General features: G+C 42.4%; 1 protein-coding gene across 1 annotated transcript in view; it reads left to right on the top strand.

The window, feature by feature from the left end:
* Positions 1 to 15,977, top strand: part of LOC140362814 (uncharacterized) — a 33,132-nt gene that overhangs the window by 15,088 nt on the left and 2,067 nt on the right. The window contains exons 3-15 of the mRNA XM_072449039.1: positions 454 to 522; positions 598 to 727; positions 1,412 to 1,552; positions 1,644 to 1,687; positions 3,102 to 3,154; positions 3,246 to 3,282; positions 3,422 to 3,496; positions 11,436 to 11,501; positions 11,581 to 11,904; positions 13,956 to 14,174; positions 14,274 to 14,379; positions 14,911 to 14,990; positions 15,716 to 15,904. Coding sequence (XP_072305140.1) covers positions 454 to 522; positions 598 to 727; positions 1,412 to 1,552; positions 1,644 to 1,687; positions 3,102 to 3,154; positions 3,246 to 3,282; positions 3,422 to 3,496; positions 11,436 to 11,501; positions 11,581 to 11,904; positions 13,956 to 14,174; positions 14,274 to 14,379; positions 14,911 to 14,990; positions 15,716 to 15,904 — 1,533 coding nt within the window. The remainder of the gene's footprint in view (positions 1 to 453; positions 523 to 597; positions 728 to 1,411; positions 1,553 to 1,643; positions 1,688 to 3,101; positions 3,155 to 3,245; positions 3,283 to 3,421; positions 3,497 to 11,435; positions 11,502 to 11,580; positions 11,905 to 13,955; positions 14,175 to 14,273; positions 14,380 to 14,910; positions 14,991 to 15,715; positions 15,905 to 15,977) is intronic.

The following is a 15,977-nucleotide window of genomic DNA, read 5'->3' as shown; positions in this document are numbered from 1 at the left end:
CGGTTATACGAAGGGCGTCATCGCGATTCAGGAGACAGTTTCTGTGTTCGGGGACGGATAACGCGGAACACGCCTAGTTGACATGGGCTACGTAATATCCGGTTAAGTGTGTCGCGTTGATTGGTTCTGTCTCTGCTCTAAACTCTAGAAAGGAAATTGAACCGCAGCGGTCGAGCCCCAGATCCTCACGGTTTTGATAAGTTGTCTGCCAAAACGTGTTGGGAATGGCTGCTCAGGCAAGTCTTACACCAGGATCAAACCAGGACACAGAACGTGTGAATACATCAAATCAGAATGGATTTAGAGTTTAGTTTTAGATTTAGTGGTTTAGAAACGGCCAATGTCTTGCAGCTATATTGTCTTTCTTTTTTTGGTTTCAGCACCATCTGTCAAAGACCCGCTTCAACAGTTGTTTTCATTTAGCAATACCGTCATTTGTGTGTTTGGTTTCAGATGCAGAGCCCAAATACCTTCTGTCTGTTCAGGCCATTCCAGAGCCAGAGCTGCACCCGCACTGCACCGGTGAGAAATACTTTTTAAAGCAAGAACATTTGAGTCTTTCTAAACCTGAGCGTCCCCTCTCGGTCTCTGCTCCAGGTAAAGTGGACCTCCAGGCGTCCCTCAGGCTGATGGTCCGCTCCGTCAGCCCCACAGCAGCGCTCCTGTCCTGGGCCCCACATCCTCACACGCCCCTGGGAGACATCCTGGGACACTGCCTCCAGGACGGGTATGAGACGTGCTTTATCTTGTTTAAACCTTCTTTGACCTTATGGTTGAGTTCTGGTTTAGTCCTGATGTAGTCCTGGTTTAGACTTCAGAACACATAACCTGCTCGGAACCTGGTTAAGTCCTCCAATAAGATTTAGTCCTGGTCTAGTCCTGATTTAGTCCTGATTTAGTCCTGATTTAGTCCGGATTTAGTCCTGATTTAGTTCTGGTCTAGTCCTGATTTAGTCCTGGTCTTCTCCTGATTTAGTCTTGATTTAGTCCTGGTCTTCTCCTGATTTAGTCCTGATTTAGTCCTGGTCTTCTCCTGATTTAGTCCTGATTTAGTCCTGATTTAGTCCGGATTTAGTCCTAATTTAGTCCTAATTTAGTTTTGGCCTAGTCCTGATTTAGTCCTGATCTAGTCCTGATTTAGTCCTTATTTAGTCCTGGTCTTGTCCTGATTTAGTCCTGGTTTAGTCCTGATTTAGTCCTGGTCTAGTCCTGATTTAGTCCTGGTTTAGTCCTGGTTTAGTCCTGGTTTAGTCCTGATTTAGTCCTGGTTTAGTCCTGGTTTAGTCCTGATTTAGTCCTGATTTAGTCCTGATTTAGACCTGATTTAGTCCTGGTCTAGTCCTGGTTTAGTCCTGATTTAGTCCTGATTTACTCCTGGTTTAGTCCTGATTTAGTCCTGCTTCTCTTCCAGGTTCTACACGGTGCGTTGGCGTGAGCGCTCCAGCAGGTGGCAGTACGAGTGGTGTCCCACGAGCGACACGGTTTTATCGGACCTGAACCCGGACTCGGTCTACGAGTTCAGCGTGAGGTCGAACCGCCACGACCAGCAACAGTACGGAACTTTGGTCTCTTAGCAACAAATACAATTCCATAAAGCAAATCAAACTTAAAACTCAAATTCTAATTGAGCGTTTCTTTTCCAGCGGCGACTGGAGCAAACCAGTTCATTACAGCCCCAACGTCAACCGTGAGTTACATCTGTCAATCACCTGCTGTCAGTTCTATATCGTCAGATTGTGTTCAACTAAAGCACAAATGAAAGTAACAGAGCTTCAGTCAGAGCAGTGCCTCCAGTTAGCTTCATACTCAAGCTAATGCTGATCATGTCATTTCAATGGGGTAAAGCCCTTTAAAAGTTTGTGCTATATCATTAGCACAATTAGTCCTAATTTAGTCCTGGTCTAGTCCTGATTTAGTCCTGGCCTAGTCCTGATTTAGTCCTGGTCTAGTCCCGATTTAGTCCTGGTCTTCTCCTGATTTAGTCCTGATTTAGTCCTGATTTAGTCCTGGTCAATTCCTGGTCCTCTCCTGATTTAGTCCTGATTTAGTCCTGGTCCTCTCCTGATTTAGTCCTGATTTAGTCCTGGTCCTCTCCTGATTTAGTCCTGATTTAGTCCTGGTCTAGTCCTGATTTAGTCCTGATTTAGTCCTGGTCCTCTCCTGATTTAGTCCTGATTTAGTCCTGGTCCTCTCCTGATTTAGTCCTGATTTAGTCCTGGTCTAGTCCTGATTTAGTCCTGATTTAGTCCTGGTCCTCTCCTGATTTAGTCCTGATTTAGTCCTGGTCTAGTCCTGATTTAGTCCTGATTTAGTCCTGGTCTAGTCCTGATTTAGTCCTGATTTAGTCCTGGTCCTCTCCTGATTTAGTCCTGATTTAGTCCTGGTCTAGTCCTGATTTAGTCCTGATTTAGTCCTGGTCTAGTCCTGATTTAGTCCTAATTTAGTCCTGGTCTAGTCCTGATTTAGTCCTGATTTAGTTCTGGTCTTCTCCTGATTTAGTCCTAATTTAGTCCTGATTTAGTCCTAATTTAGTCCTGGTCTAGTCCTGATTTAGTCCTGATTTAGTCCTGGTCTTCTCCTGATTTAGTCCTAATTTAGTCCTGATTTAGTCCTAATTTAGTCCTGATTTAGTCCTAATTTAGTCCTAATTTAGTCCTGATTTAGTCCTAATTTAGTCCTGGTCTAGTCCTGATTTAGTCCTGGTCTTCTCCTGCGGTAATGCAACACTCGGATGCCCACCGCCATAAAACAACAACAACAACAACAATGACAATTTTGAGGCTGGAACATCAAGTTTGTATGTATGCTTTGTAATGAAAATAAAAATTCAAAAAAATTCCAAATTCCTGCTTATGTTTTGTTCTAAAGAGTTAAAAACCTGATGTCGGTTAGTCAATGAAACTGTTTTATGCTTTACTATTTCCTCCAGCTTTAAAGATTCTGTAAATGGACCATAACATGGTTGTGGTGTTTTTAAAGCCTCATTGAATCAAACTAAATGTACTGATGTCATTATGTTATAGACTCTTTGACTTTCCCATTAAACTGTGTCTGTTGAGAATTTAATGTATTCTATTATTTTTCCTGTGTGTGTTTTTTAGATAAAACTCCACTAAAAACGTTCAAACTCCGGAACCCTCTGGGGAGAGCTCTGGTATGAACTTCAAATCATTTTACACTTTTGTTCACGTTATTTATTTACTTCCTTTACCATTAAAATAAACCGCTGCGTTTCCTTGTTTCAGAATCCCATGGGTCGCTCTCTGTTTCCTCCTCGACCCGGTGAGAACCATTTAAGTACAAAATCAAATGTATTAATTTGTTCTTTTAAGGTGAGAAACTGCAGGTGAAAAGGAGAAATAGAAATGCCTTAAATCTGAAGTTTAGGATCTGAATATATTACATTTCTTTCTTTTTTCAGCGATTCACAACCGAACACATCCTCGACTGTCTTTACTGAACCAAGGATTCAACCCAGGACTCCGGACCGGACTGGGTAAAACCTCTTCTTCTTCTTTTTAGTCTATTTAGTCTAGTTTTAGTCGACAGAAATGGGACGCTGATGTAGGTCATGTTAGTGACAGTTTGAACTAACTTATTCTGCTCTGAAAAGTAAAAATTGAATGTATGTAGTACCCACTCATTTCTTTCATTAATTTTTCATTCAGTTTTTATTAGTTTAGTTTTTTAGTTTTTTTTATCTAAAACTTTTAGGAGACGAAAATATAGAATTTTAGTCCAAAAAAAAAAAAGATCTACTTTTAGTCAACAAAACATCAACAGCAGAACTTTGTGTAACATTAGTCATAGTTCTTTTTGTGATTATGATTACTTTATTATTTATTTAACTTTTATGCTGCAAACATTTTATGAAAACTATGGGGAAAATATGTGATTCAAATGGTTCTGATGGTCTGGGTCTTTGGAGATAACGTTGTGGGAAGGTTTGAGTTTCTCCACTCTTCATGTTTAAACGTCCAGTTGTTGTAACGTGAGATGATTTTAACGTTTTTAACATTGTCTGGAAACGTTTAGATCAGATCCTGGACATGTGTTTCTCATGTGAGGGTCATGTTCAGCTCTGAGAACCCACAGAGGGAAAGTCAAGGCCTAGTCCTGGTTTAGTCCTGGTTTAGTTCTGCTCTGGTCCTATTTGAGTCCTGCTTTAGTCCTGCTTTAGTCCCTGGTTTAGTTCTGCTCTGGTCCTATTTGAGTCCTGCTTTAGTCCCTGGTTTAGTCCTGGTTTAGTTCTGCTCTGGTCCTATTTGAGTCCTGGTTTAGTCCTGATTTAATCCTGGTTTAGTAGGATTAAATCTGCTCTGGTCCTATTTGAGTCCTGCTTTAGTCCCTGGTTTAGTCCTGGTTTAGTTCTGCTCTGGTCCTATTTGAGTCCTGGTTTAGTCCTGATTTAATCCTGGTTTAGTTCTGCTCTGGTCCTATTTGAGTCCTGCTTTAGTCCCTGGTTTAGTCCTGGTTTAGTTCTGCTCTGGTCCTATTTGAGTCCTGCTTTAGTCCCTGGTTTAGTCCTGGTTTAGTTCTGCTCTGGTCCTATTTGAGTCCTGCTTTAGTCCCTGGTTTAGTCCTGGTTTAGTTCTGCTCTGGTCCTATTTGAGTCCTGGTTTAGTCCTGATTTAATCCTGGTTTAGTTCTGCTCTGGTCCTATTTGAGTCCTGCTTTAGTCCCTGGTTTAGTCCTGGTTTAGTTCTGCTCTGGTCCTATTTGAGTCCTGGTTTAGTCCTGATTTAATCCTGGTTTAGTTCTGCTCTGGTCCTATTTGAGTCCTGCTTTAGTCCCTGGTTTAGTCCTGGTTTAGTTCTGCTCTGGTCCTATTTGAGTCCTGGTTTAGTCCTGATTTAATCCTGGTTTAGTTCTGCTCTGGTCCTATTTGAGTCATGCTTTAGTCCCTGGTTTAGTCCTGGTTTAGTTCTGCTCTGGTCCTATTTGAGTCCTGGTTTAGTCCTGATTTAATCCTGGTTTAGTTCTGCTCTGGTCCTATTTGAGTCCTGCTTTAGTCCCTGGTTTAGTCCTGGTTTAGTTCTGCTCTGGTCCTATTTGAGTCCTGGTTTAGTCCTGATTTAATCCTGGTTTAGTTCTGCTCTGGTCCTATTTGAGTCCTGCTTTAGTCCCTGGTTTAGTCCTGGTTTAGTTCTGCTCTGGTCCTATTTGAGTCCTGGTTTAGTCCTGATTTAATCCTGGTTTAGTTCTGCTCTGGTCCTATTTGAGTCCTGCTTTAGTCCCTGGTTTAGTCCTGGTTTAGTTCTGCTCTGGTCCTATTTGAGTCCTGGTTTAGTCCTGCTTTAGTCCCTGGTTTAGTTCTGGTTTGGTCCTATTTGAGTCCTGGTTTAGTCCTGCTTTAGTCCCTGGTTTAGTTCTGGTTTGGTCCTATTTGAGTCCTGGTTTAGTCCTGCTTTAGTCCCTGGTTTAGTCCCTGGTTTAGTTCTAGTCTGGTCCTATTTGAGTCCTGGTTTAGTCCTGCTTTAGTCCCTGGTTTAGTCCCTGGTTTAGTTCTAGTCTGGTCCTATTTGAGTCCTGGTTTAGTCCTGCTTTAGTCCCTGGTTTAGTCCCTGGTTTAGTTCTGGTCTGGTCCAATTTGAGTCCTGGTTTAGTCCTGGTTTAGTCTTCCTTTAGTCCTGCTTTAGTCATTGGTTTAGTCCTGCTTTAGTCCCTGGTTTAGTCCTGCTTTAGTCCCTGGTTTAGTCATTCTTTTGTCCCTGGTTTAGTCCTGCTTTAGTCCCTGGTTTAGTCCTGCTTTAGTCTCTGGTTTAGTCCTGCTTTAGTCTCTGATTTAGTCCTGCTTTAGTCCCTGGTTTAGTCCTGCTTTTGTCCCTGGTTTAGTCCTGCTTTAGTCCCTGGTTAAGTCCTGCTTTAGTCCCTGGTTTAGTCCTGCTTTAGTCCCTGGTTTAGTCCTGCTTTAGTCCTGCTTTAGTCCCTGGTTTAGTCCTGCTTTAGTCCCTGGTTTAGTCCCTGGTTTAGTCCTGCTTTAGTCCCTGGTTTAGTCCTGCTTTTGTCCCTGGTTTAGTCCTGCTTTAGTCCCTGGTTTAGTCCTGCTTTAGTCCCTGGTTTAGTCCTGCTTTTGTCCCTGGTTTAGTCCCGCTTTAGTCCCTGGTTTAGTCCTGCTTTAGTCCCTGGTTTAGTCCCTGGTTTAGTCCTGCTTTAGTCCTGCTTTAGTCCTGCTTTAGTCCTGCTTTAGTCCCTGGTTTAGTCCTGCTTTTGTCCCTGGTTTAGTCCCGCTTTAGTCCCTGGTTTAGTCCTGCTTTAGTCCCTGGTTTAGTCCCGCTTTAGTCCCTGGTTTAGTCCTGCTTTAGTCCTGCTTTAGTCCTGCTTTAGTCCCTGGTTTAGTCCTGCTTTAGTCCCTGGTTTAGTCCCTGGTTTAGTCCTGCTTTAGTTCCTGGTTTAGTCCCTGGTTTAGTCCTGCTTTAGTCCTGCTTTAGTTCCTGGTTTAGTCCCTGGTTTAGTCCTGCTTTAGTCCTGCTTTAGTCCCTGGTTTAGTCCTGCTTTTGTCCCTGGTTTAGTCCTGCTTTAGTCCCTGGTTTAGTCCTGCTTTAGTCCCTGGTTTAGTCCTGCTTTTGTCCCTGGTTTAGTCCCGCTTTAGTCCCTGGTTTAGTCCTGCTTTAGTCCCTGGTTTAGTCCCTGGTTTAGTCCCTGGTTTAGTCCTGCTTTAGTCCTGCTTTAGTCCTGCTTTAGTCCCTGGTTTAGTCCTGCTTTAGTCCCTGGTTTAGTCCTGCTTTAGTCCTGCTTTAGTCCTGCTTTAGTCCCTGGTTTAGTCCTGCTTTAGTCCCTGGTTTAGTCCCTGGTTTAGTCCTGCTTTAGTCCCTGGTTTAGTCCCTGGTTTAGGCCTGCTTTAGTCCTGCTTTAGTCCCTGGTTTAGTCCTGCTTTAGTCCCTGGTTTAGTCCTGCTTTAGTCCCTGGTTTAGTCCTGCTTTTGTCCCTGGTTTAGTCCCGCTTTAGTCCCTGGTTTAGTCCTGCTTTAGTCCCTGGTTTAGTCCCTGGTTTAGTCCCTGGTTTAGTCCCTGGTTTAGTCCTGCTTTAGTCCCTGGTTTAGTCCCTGGTTTAGTCCTGCTTTAGTCCTGCTTTAGTCCTGCTTTAGTCCCTGGTTTAGTCCTGCTTTAGTCCCTGGTTTAGTCCCTGGTTTAGTCCTGCTTTAGTCCTGCTTTAGTCCTGCTTTAGTCCCTGGTTTAGTCCCTGGTTTAGTCCTGCTTTAGTCCTGCTTTAGTCCTGCTTTAGTCCCTGGTTTAGTCCTGCTTTAGTCCTGCTTTAGTCCTGCTTTAGTCCCTGGTTTAGTTTATTCTGGGCTCACACAGTTTATCTGATACAACAAAGAAATATTTTAAAAAGTACGATAAAACTCACACAAATAGAACACAAATGACAAACAAATGGTGTTAAACTGGAATAATGAGCACGGCCGCTGGCATAGAACAGAAGCCACATCTCCTCAGTCTGCCCCAGGGCGCTCATGACCACAGCTGAACCTCAGGACATTTGTGACTGGTTTACAGCAGGGCTCAGCTGGCTTTTATCCTTTTAGTCTTTTATTACTTACACAACTGCCCCGCCCTCTTTCAAGCTCAAATAAAAAACAAAATATCTGATCAGATTCTCATCAAACATGTTTTGTTTTTACACATTTAATCTATGAAAGTCACATGTCCAGAGCCTCCTTGTGTTTTACTTGTTTCTTTTGGCTGGAGTTTGATTCCGTTCCATAAAGTGAAAATATAAGTCGCTTTTCATCCGCGCGAAGCAGAATTTAGCCAAACTTCACTCATTTTAAACCAAGAACAGTCACGTGTCTGTTTTATGGACTTTATAGTTTTTATGATGCGTTTGGCCTCGGATATGTCGCGTACATTTACCGCCGTTTTATCACGTTTAGGCCTTTTTAAAACCATCTGCATGTGATTGAAGTAAAACCATGTGTGCATACGAGTATAAACAGTATTAGTACTTTTAATAACGTTCAGGAAGTTAGAAAAATATGACTTTGAATGGCACGCAGTACTCGCAACTCGCACGCAGTACTCGCACGCAGTAACTCGCACGCAGTACTCGCACGCAGTAACTCGCACGCAGTACTCGCACGCAGTACTCGCGCGCAGTACTCGCACGCAGTAACTCGCACGCAGTACTCGCACGCAGTACTCGCGCGCAGTACTCGCACGCAGTAACTCGCACGCAGTACTCGCACGCAGTACTCGCACGCAGTACTCGCACGCAGTACTCGCACGCAGTTTACTGTGAATATGATACTACAGTGACATCATAAATATACAATATATTCATTCATTCATGTCTTTTACTACAGCCACGTATTATGAAATATATGATGTGAACAATGAATAATCCAACTCTGCTCCAAGTAATACAATAAAACAGTACTACTACGTTGTACTTCACTCAAGTCGGTGTAATAATCCCTCATTGGGCCAGGAGTGGTCTATTGTACTTTAACTGTAGTACTATGTTGTACTTGTACTTCATGAATAAAACGTTTGTCCTGTGACTTGAGCTGAAGGTGTAAAACATCTTTATTTGAGAATAATATTCAAACAAACTAAACTTCACAGTGTGTTCAGTCAAAGGAATGTAAAGGACCAAACCAGGTCTAAAACAGGTCTAAACCAGGACTAAACCAGGACTAAACCAGGTTTAAACCAGGTCTAAACCAGGTCTAAACCAGGACTAAACCAAGACTAAACCAGGTTTAAACCAGGTCTAAACCAGGTCTAAACCAGGTCTAAACCAGGACTAAACCAAGACTAAACCAGGTTTAAACCAGGTCTAAACCAGGTCTAAACCAGGTCTAAACCAGGACTAAACCAAGACTAAACCAGGTTTAAACCAGGTCTAAACCAGGTTTAAACCAGGTCTAAACCAGGTCTAAACCAGGACTGTTCCTGGACTTAACCAGGTTTTGAGTGAGTTTGGATCCTCTACTGGTCTCATAAGTCCAGGTTTGGTTTTAGTCCTTGTTTTGGTCCTGGTTTAGTCCTGGTCTTGGTCCTGGTTTAGTCCTGGTCTTGATACTTTTATTCAACAGATACTTTTGTTCCTCAGATACTTTTGTTCCTCAGATACTTTTGTTCCTCAGATACTTTTGTTCCTCAGATACTTTTGTTCCACAGATACTTTTATTCCACAGATACTTTTGTTCCACAGATACTTTTATTCCACAGATACTTTTGTTCCACAGATACTTTTATTCCACAGATACTTTTGTTCCTCAGATACTTTTGTTCCTCAGATACTTTTATTCCACAGATACTTTTATTCCACGGATACTTTTGTTCCACAGATACTTTTATTCCACAGATACTTTTGTTCCTCAGATACTTTTGTTCCTCAGATACTTTTATTCCACAGATACTTTTGTTCCTCAGATACTTTTGTTCCTCAGATACTTTTGTTCCTCAGATACTTTTGTTCCTCAGATACTTTTGTTCCACAGATACTTTTATTCCACAGATACTTTTGTTCCACAGATACTTTTATTCCACAGATACTTTTGTTCCACAGATACTTTTATTCCACAGATACTTTTGTTCCTCAGATACTTTTGTTCCTCAGATACTTTTATTCCACAGATACTTTTATTCCACAGATACTTTTGTTCCACAGATACTTTTATTCCACAGATACTTTTGTTCCTCAGATACTTTTGTTCCTCAGATACTTTTGTTCCACAGATACTTTTGTTCCACAGATACTTTTATTCCACAGATACTTTTGTTCCTCAGATACTTTTGTTCCTCAGATACTTTTGTTCCACAGATACTTTTGTTCCTCAGATACTTTTGTTCCACAGATACTTTTGTTCCACAGATACTTTTATTCCACAGATACTTTTGTTCCACAGATACTTTTATTCCACAGATACTTTTGTTCCACAGATACTTTTATTCCACAGATACTTTTGTTCCTCAGATACTTTTGTTCCTCAGATACTTTTATTCCACAGATACTTTTGTTCCTCAGATACTTTTGTTCCACAGATACTTTTGTTCCTCATGTAGACGTCGTTCCTCTGGGTTTAAACCTGATCCTCACGTGTCATTTGACTAATACTTTTACTAAAAAAACTACTGTTACTGGTTTATTTTCTTTTTGTGCCAGTTTAACTTGGTTTAAACAGATTGTATATTAATGCATGTGAAAAGCAAAATGAAAGACATCTAAACCTAAACCAGGACTAAACCAGGTCTAAACCAGGTCTAAACCAGGACTCAACCAGGACTAAACCAGGTCTAAACCAGGACTAAACCAGGACTAAACCAGGTCTAAACCAGGACTCAACCAGGACTAAACCAGGTCTAAACCAGGACTAAACCAGGACTAAACCAGGTCTAAACCAGGTCTAAACCAGGTCTAAACCAGGACTAAACCAGGACTAAACCAGGTCTAAACCAGGTCTAAACCAGGTCTAAACCAGGACTAAACCAGGTCTAAACCAGGTCTAAACCAGGACTAAACCAGGACTAAACCAGGTCTAAACCAGGACTAAACCAGGACTAAACCAGGTCTAAACCAGGTCTAAACCAGGTCTAAACCAGGACTAAACCAGGACTAAACCAGGTCTAAACCAGGACTAAACCAGGACTAAACCAGGTCTAAACCAGGTCTAAACCAGGTCTAAACCAGGACTAAACCAGGACTAAACCAGGTCTAAACCAGGACTAAACCAGGACTAAACCAGGTCTAAACCAGGACTCAACCAAGTCTAAACCAGGTCTAAACCAGGACTCAACCAGGACTAAACCAGGACTAAACCAGGTCTAAACCAGGACTAAACCAGGTCTAAACCAGGTCTAAACCAGGTCTAAACCAAGACTCAACCAGGACTCAACCAGGACTAAACCAGGACTAAACCAGGTCTAAACCAGGCATAAACCAGGACTAAACCAGGACTAAACCAGGAATAAACCAGAACTAAACCAGGACTAAACCAGGATCAGAGCTGTAAAGTCTGTGTACAGGGGCAGATTATGATAATACTATTTTTGTATTAATGTAGTATTTTTACTGAGTTATTGCTTCACAACAATAAACGCACGATACACGGACACAAACAGATTCAAATACATTAGATTAAGACAAAGAGACACACAAACTGTACTAAAAGAAGCCATTTCCAGGTCAATTGATATGTAATAAGTGAGTTTGAAAAAACACTTAAAATAAAAGGCAATAAAAGTATGTTTTCAAAAGCGATTTAAAAGATGCTGCTCGCTTTATCTCTTATTAAAAATCATCTGTAAAATCTTTAAATCAATTCAAACACAGCAGAGCCAGTGACGGGAACGGGAATTGTCAAAATCCAATAAAGGCTGGGTCTAGTCTGATTAGGTTAATTAAGTTAATTAAGTCTTCTGATATAATTATTCTCTAGTTTCTACCATAATGTTAAGTCAAATGTGTTTTTTCTTGTACATTTCCAGGCGCTCGTCCCTCCATCGCTCTGAACAAGAGACCAAACCTGGTTCTGACCCAAGACTCTGAGACCGGTGAGGCTCAAACTGGAGGAAACTCACAAACTCAAATATACAGGGTTTTTGTGTGTTAAATGTTCCCATTTTTTTGCAGATAAAATCCAAAATTTAAAGGACAGCGACCAATTGAGACTCTTCAAGTTAAAACCCAAATCCACCAAGTCCACAACTACTACAACTACAACTACTACAACTACTACAACTCCAGAGCCCACTACTACTTCTACTGAACCCACCACCACTACCACCACCACCACCACCACCACCACCACACGGAGGGCCCCCCGAGGCTCCAGACTCAGGGGCCCTGCTCAGGTTACCACCCCAGCCTCAAGGCACCAGTCCTGGGAGGAGTCGGAGCTGTTCCAGCCTCAGCCGTCCTCCGACCTGGACACGCAGGGAAAGAAACGATACACGGGTAAAAACACACAAACGCTGCAGTGTGCGGCACAGTACGGAAGCCCATTTAGGACAATGATGAAAGACTAAAGATAAGTGTTGTCCTGACGAGTCCTGGAGCTGTGAAGAGAAGCGGGAGAGAGCGTTTAGGGTTGGTCCGGGACACATTGAGCTAGTTTTGGCTATTCAACCCCCATCGAACAGCAACTGAGCTACTGTTTTAAACTCTTAAACTCCAAATGTTGGCTTTTACTTCTTATTTACCGGCAGAAACAGGATTCTATTGAAGTACCGTAGTGTACCCCGCCTAAGGCCCAAAGTCACTGGGATAGGCTCCAGTCACCCGTGACCCCGAAAGGGAACAAGCGGTCGAAAATGAATGGATGGAGTGTGCGGTGATTGGATGGTCACGCAGACTTAGGGGGATCATCAATATTTAGGCCGCAGTTATTTTATGACTTGGTTTACGGATCCGCCGCACTTAGATTATTGATTTATATAATATGAATAAAATTGATTATTATTGTTTTTTTTTTAATAAAATCCTGCCGACAACGCAAAATAGCAGTAAATGAAATATAAAAAGCGGTATTAAGTCAAAAGATGAGAGCGCGTGAAGCGTGACGGAGCCGCTCCGTCCCTGCGCAGCCCCGGCGAGCGCGCGCCCGTTTCCCTGTCTGCTGCGCGCCTTTATATCGCAAATACGCATTTTAAAACCGTTTACCTCATTTTCTTTAGCGTGTTTTGCCGTGACTTAGAGTGCACACTTAGAAGCGTCAGTTCTACCAATGTAAAACAAACTAAATCTACTGTTACACTCACCTCTACCCCGCCCCTCCCCCTCCTCCTCCTGGTGCGTTTTGGGTAAACCAGGAAGAAAAAATCTTTTGAAATTATATTTATATTTCGTCCGCCTGTTCAATATATTTCATTTAAAAATCCGTAAACCAAGTCATAAAATAACTACGGCCTTTAGCTGGCAACGTGAACAGAGCCTTCACTACCAACAAAGACTTGTCTCTAAAAGATAGTTCTTCGCTTCCCCTCGCACATGTGCAGGTCCAACCTCAAACCATCCAAGATTCCCACACAGGTTTAGTCAGAGTGGTTTGAGGCACAGACACATATGCACAGACCTGTGAAAGAAGCTGCTGTCCGCTCAGATTGTAGAAGCACGAGGTAGAGAGCTGATCTCAGCCAATCAAAATGACTTTGAGTGCACAGCAAGGTTGATGCAGTCCACTCAGTGTCCAGCAAAGATTCAGCACCAGAAGTGATGGGAAAACAGGCTTAGTTGGATAAATAATTTAAGTAAAGTTTTACCACACAGTGTTTTTAGAATTTATATCACGATTTCTTGTAATGACCGCTGCGTCCACTGTTCTATGGAGATGCTAGCGAATTATGACTGTTAATAGTACTTTCAGTAATGTATGCTTACATGTTGGTTCTGGTTCTAATTCTAATCATTAAATCCAGTCTTTGCTCTTGTCGTTGTGGCTCAGTGGTAAAGCTTTAGTGTCTCTACATTGTGCCAAAAGACCTCAACAGACTTTCTATTCACTTTATTCCAGAAGCCGCCGCACCACGTCATCCTTTTTCCGGTTGTATTAGTGAACACGGGGCTCCTGACTTCAACTTTAGGAGTTATATTGTACCAAATACAGACACAAAGACATGGAGAAGGATAACAGCACATATTTGTATAAATCCAAGAATACTGTGGGCTAAATGCTAACGCCAACTGATGTAATTAGCATCTATAGAAGAACAACTGAAGGTGCATTTACCGCCACCTACTGTAGTTATACGTCTTCAAAGTATGTGTTTTACGCTATACCGTCAAAAAGAAAGGAGAGAACAAGTGAGAGCAAAAGAGAGAGAAAGTGAAGGAACCAAAAAAACAACTCATTTACATAAAACCATTCTTTAAACCGCTTTTTAAGTCCATCGTCTAAACAAGGAGCATTTGAATGTGATATTTCTCAGTTTTTCTTCCAAATCTGCAATGTTGTCAGGACGTCTCCTGTGTGAATTATAAGAATATGATATTTATGCTTTACTTTGCAGCCCCTCACGTGGTTTACCAGACCGGGAAGCGTCCGGACGAGCCCTGCTCCATCACCGCGTCTCTCGACTATTTTCCCACCGATGACAGTGAGAAGGAAGGTGGCCAATCACACGCCTCTGCTCCCCCCAGAGCCCCGCCCTCCAATGTCACTGTGGTAACCGTCGAGGGCTGCCCATCATTCGTCATTTTGGACTGGGACAAGACCAATGACTCAACAGGTACTAAACCAGGACTAAAATCAGATTAAAGCGGGTTCTTACCAGGACTATAACTCGAGAATGGAAGGTTTAAATGTCTCTGTCCCTTTTCTCTTCCAGAGTACGAGGTGATCTCGACGTCTAAAGGTCCAGATGGAGAAAAAGTCTCCGTTCTCACCACCAACCAGACCCACACCGCAGTAGAGAACCTGAGGCCAGAGTCCAGGTACTGACCCAGGACTAGACCAAGACCAAACCACCACTGGTCCAGGGTTGACTAAGTTACTGAACTAAGACTTTGGGTGAATTCACTCTCATACACTGCCTATCAAAAAGAAGAGTCGCCACAGAAAAAATAATTCACATATTAGGTAGAACCACCTTTAGCTTTGATTACAGCGCACAGTGTGGCATATAGTTCCAATAAGCTTCTGCAATATTAAAAGATTTATTTCCATCCAGTGATGCATTATATTTCACCAGTTGATCTTGTATTGATGATGTGAGAGAGTGACCACTGCACAAAGCCTTCTGCAGCTCAAACACTCAGTGCATGAGGCATTCAAATGTCCTGCAGGCAGTTATATACACAACATCAGTATTGTGACTAAACCAGGACTAAACCCAAAACTAAACCTGACTCAATGAGGACTAAACCAAGACCAAGAACTGGAACAACCAACGCAAGTCCACATCAAGACAAATAACGGCATCTAAACGTTTTCTAAACCAGGTCTAAACTTGTTTTTTGTTTCAGTTATGAGTTCAAAGTGAAGCCGAAAAATGATCTTGGGTCTGGACCAGAATCGGAACCAGTCGAGTTCAACACAGAATCTGGTGAGAAATGTGACAATAAGAGACAAAAGCCAAGTTTGAACTGGTTCTGGTCCCTAGACCGCCTAGAGCTTTTCAGCCTGGTCCAGAAGCAGAGCTCTGCTGTGAGCAACTGACGTCACCAAACAAACAAATGTTTCTTATCAAACAAAATCCTAACTGTACCTGGATTTTAAGTTTGTAATCATGAGGCTTATGGTTTACAATTTACAAAAGTAGTAAGTAGTAGTTTGTGGCCATTTGAGACTTGGCTAAAGCTCCAGTGAACAACAAACTAGTTCCTGTTTATCCTAAGATTTGTCTGCATTTATTAAACGTCTACGACTCTCTGTGTAATGTATAATCTTAGATGCATTGTGTACTGGAAATTAGTTTCTATCTTGATGCAAGTCTCGTGCATCGATAAACGGGAAACATTTGTTGTAACGTGTGCTAGCGTTATTTTATCAAGCATGTCAGCTCAGTATAACATATAACTATTATTATCAATGGTAATACAGCGGTTTATGACCAGTTTATGTCTTCTTTTTGCTGTCTAGTTTTCACCCGAGTCTGCGGTGTCTCTAATGCAATTCTCCCGCTATGTGTAGCTCCTCCTCCTGGTACAGTTCACTTTAGACAGTAGAAAACGGATGTGCTTCAAAGAACCAGTGGAAACATGGCTATTGTGAGATGTTCACCAAATCATGAACAATTATCCTCACACAGATGACTTGGTTTCTTTCCAGCGGATCCTCGGGTGAGTGAGAACCTCGCAGGAAAAGCCGCGATCTGGACCGAGTTCCCGTTTGCCGCAGACTCCTCCTCAGACTGCAGGGGGCGCCAGTTTGTGAAGAGGACGTGGTACAGGAAGTTTGTGGGAGTCCAGCTCTGCAACTCGCTCCGATACAAGATCTACCTCAGCGACTCGCTCGGTGGTAAGACCTGGTTTATTGCAGGTTTAGTCCTGGTTTAGTTCAGGTTCAGTTGTAGTTTTGACCTTGTGTAGTC

Source organism: Eucyclogobius newberryi, unplaced genomic scaffold (genome assembly GCF_026437365.1).
Source record: "Eucyclogobius newberryi isolate DKJ021-1_F unplaced genomic scaffold, fEucNew1.0.hap1 SCAF_1, whole genome shotgun sequence".
In the NCBI taxonomy this organism is placed as follows: Eukaryota; Metazoa; Chordata; class Actinopteri; order Gobiiformes; family Gobiidae; genus Eucyclogobius; species Eucyclogobius newberryi.
Note: the sequence above shows the minus strand (reverse complement) of the source record. Positions and strands in the feature narration are given on the sequence as shown.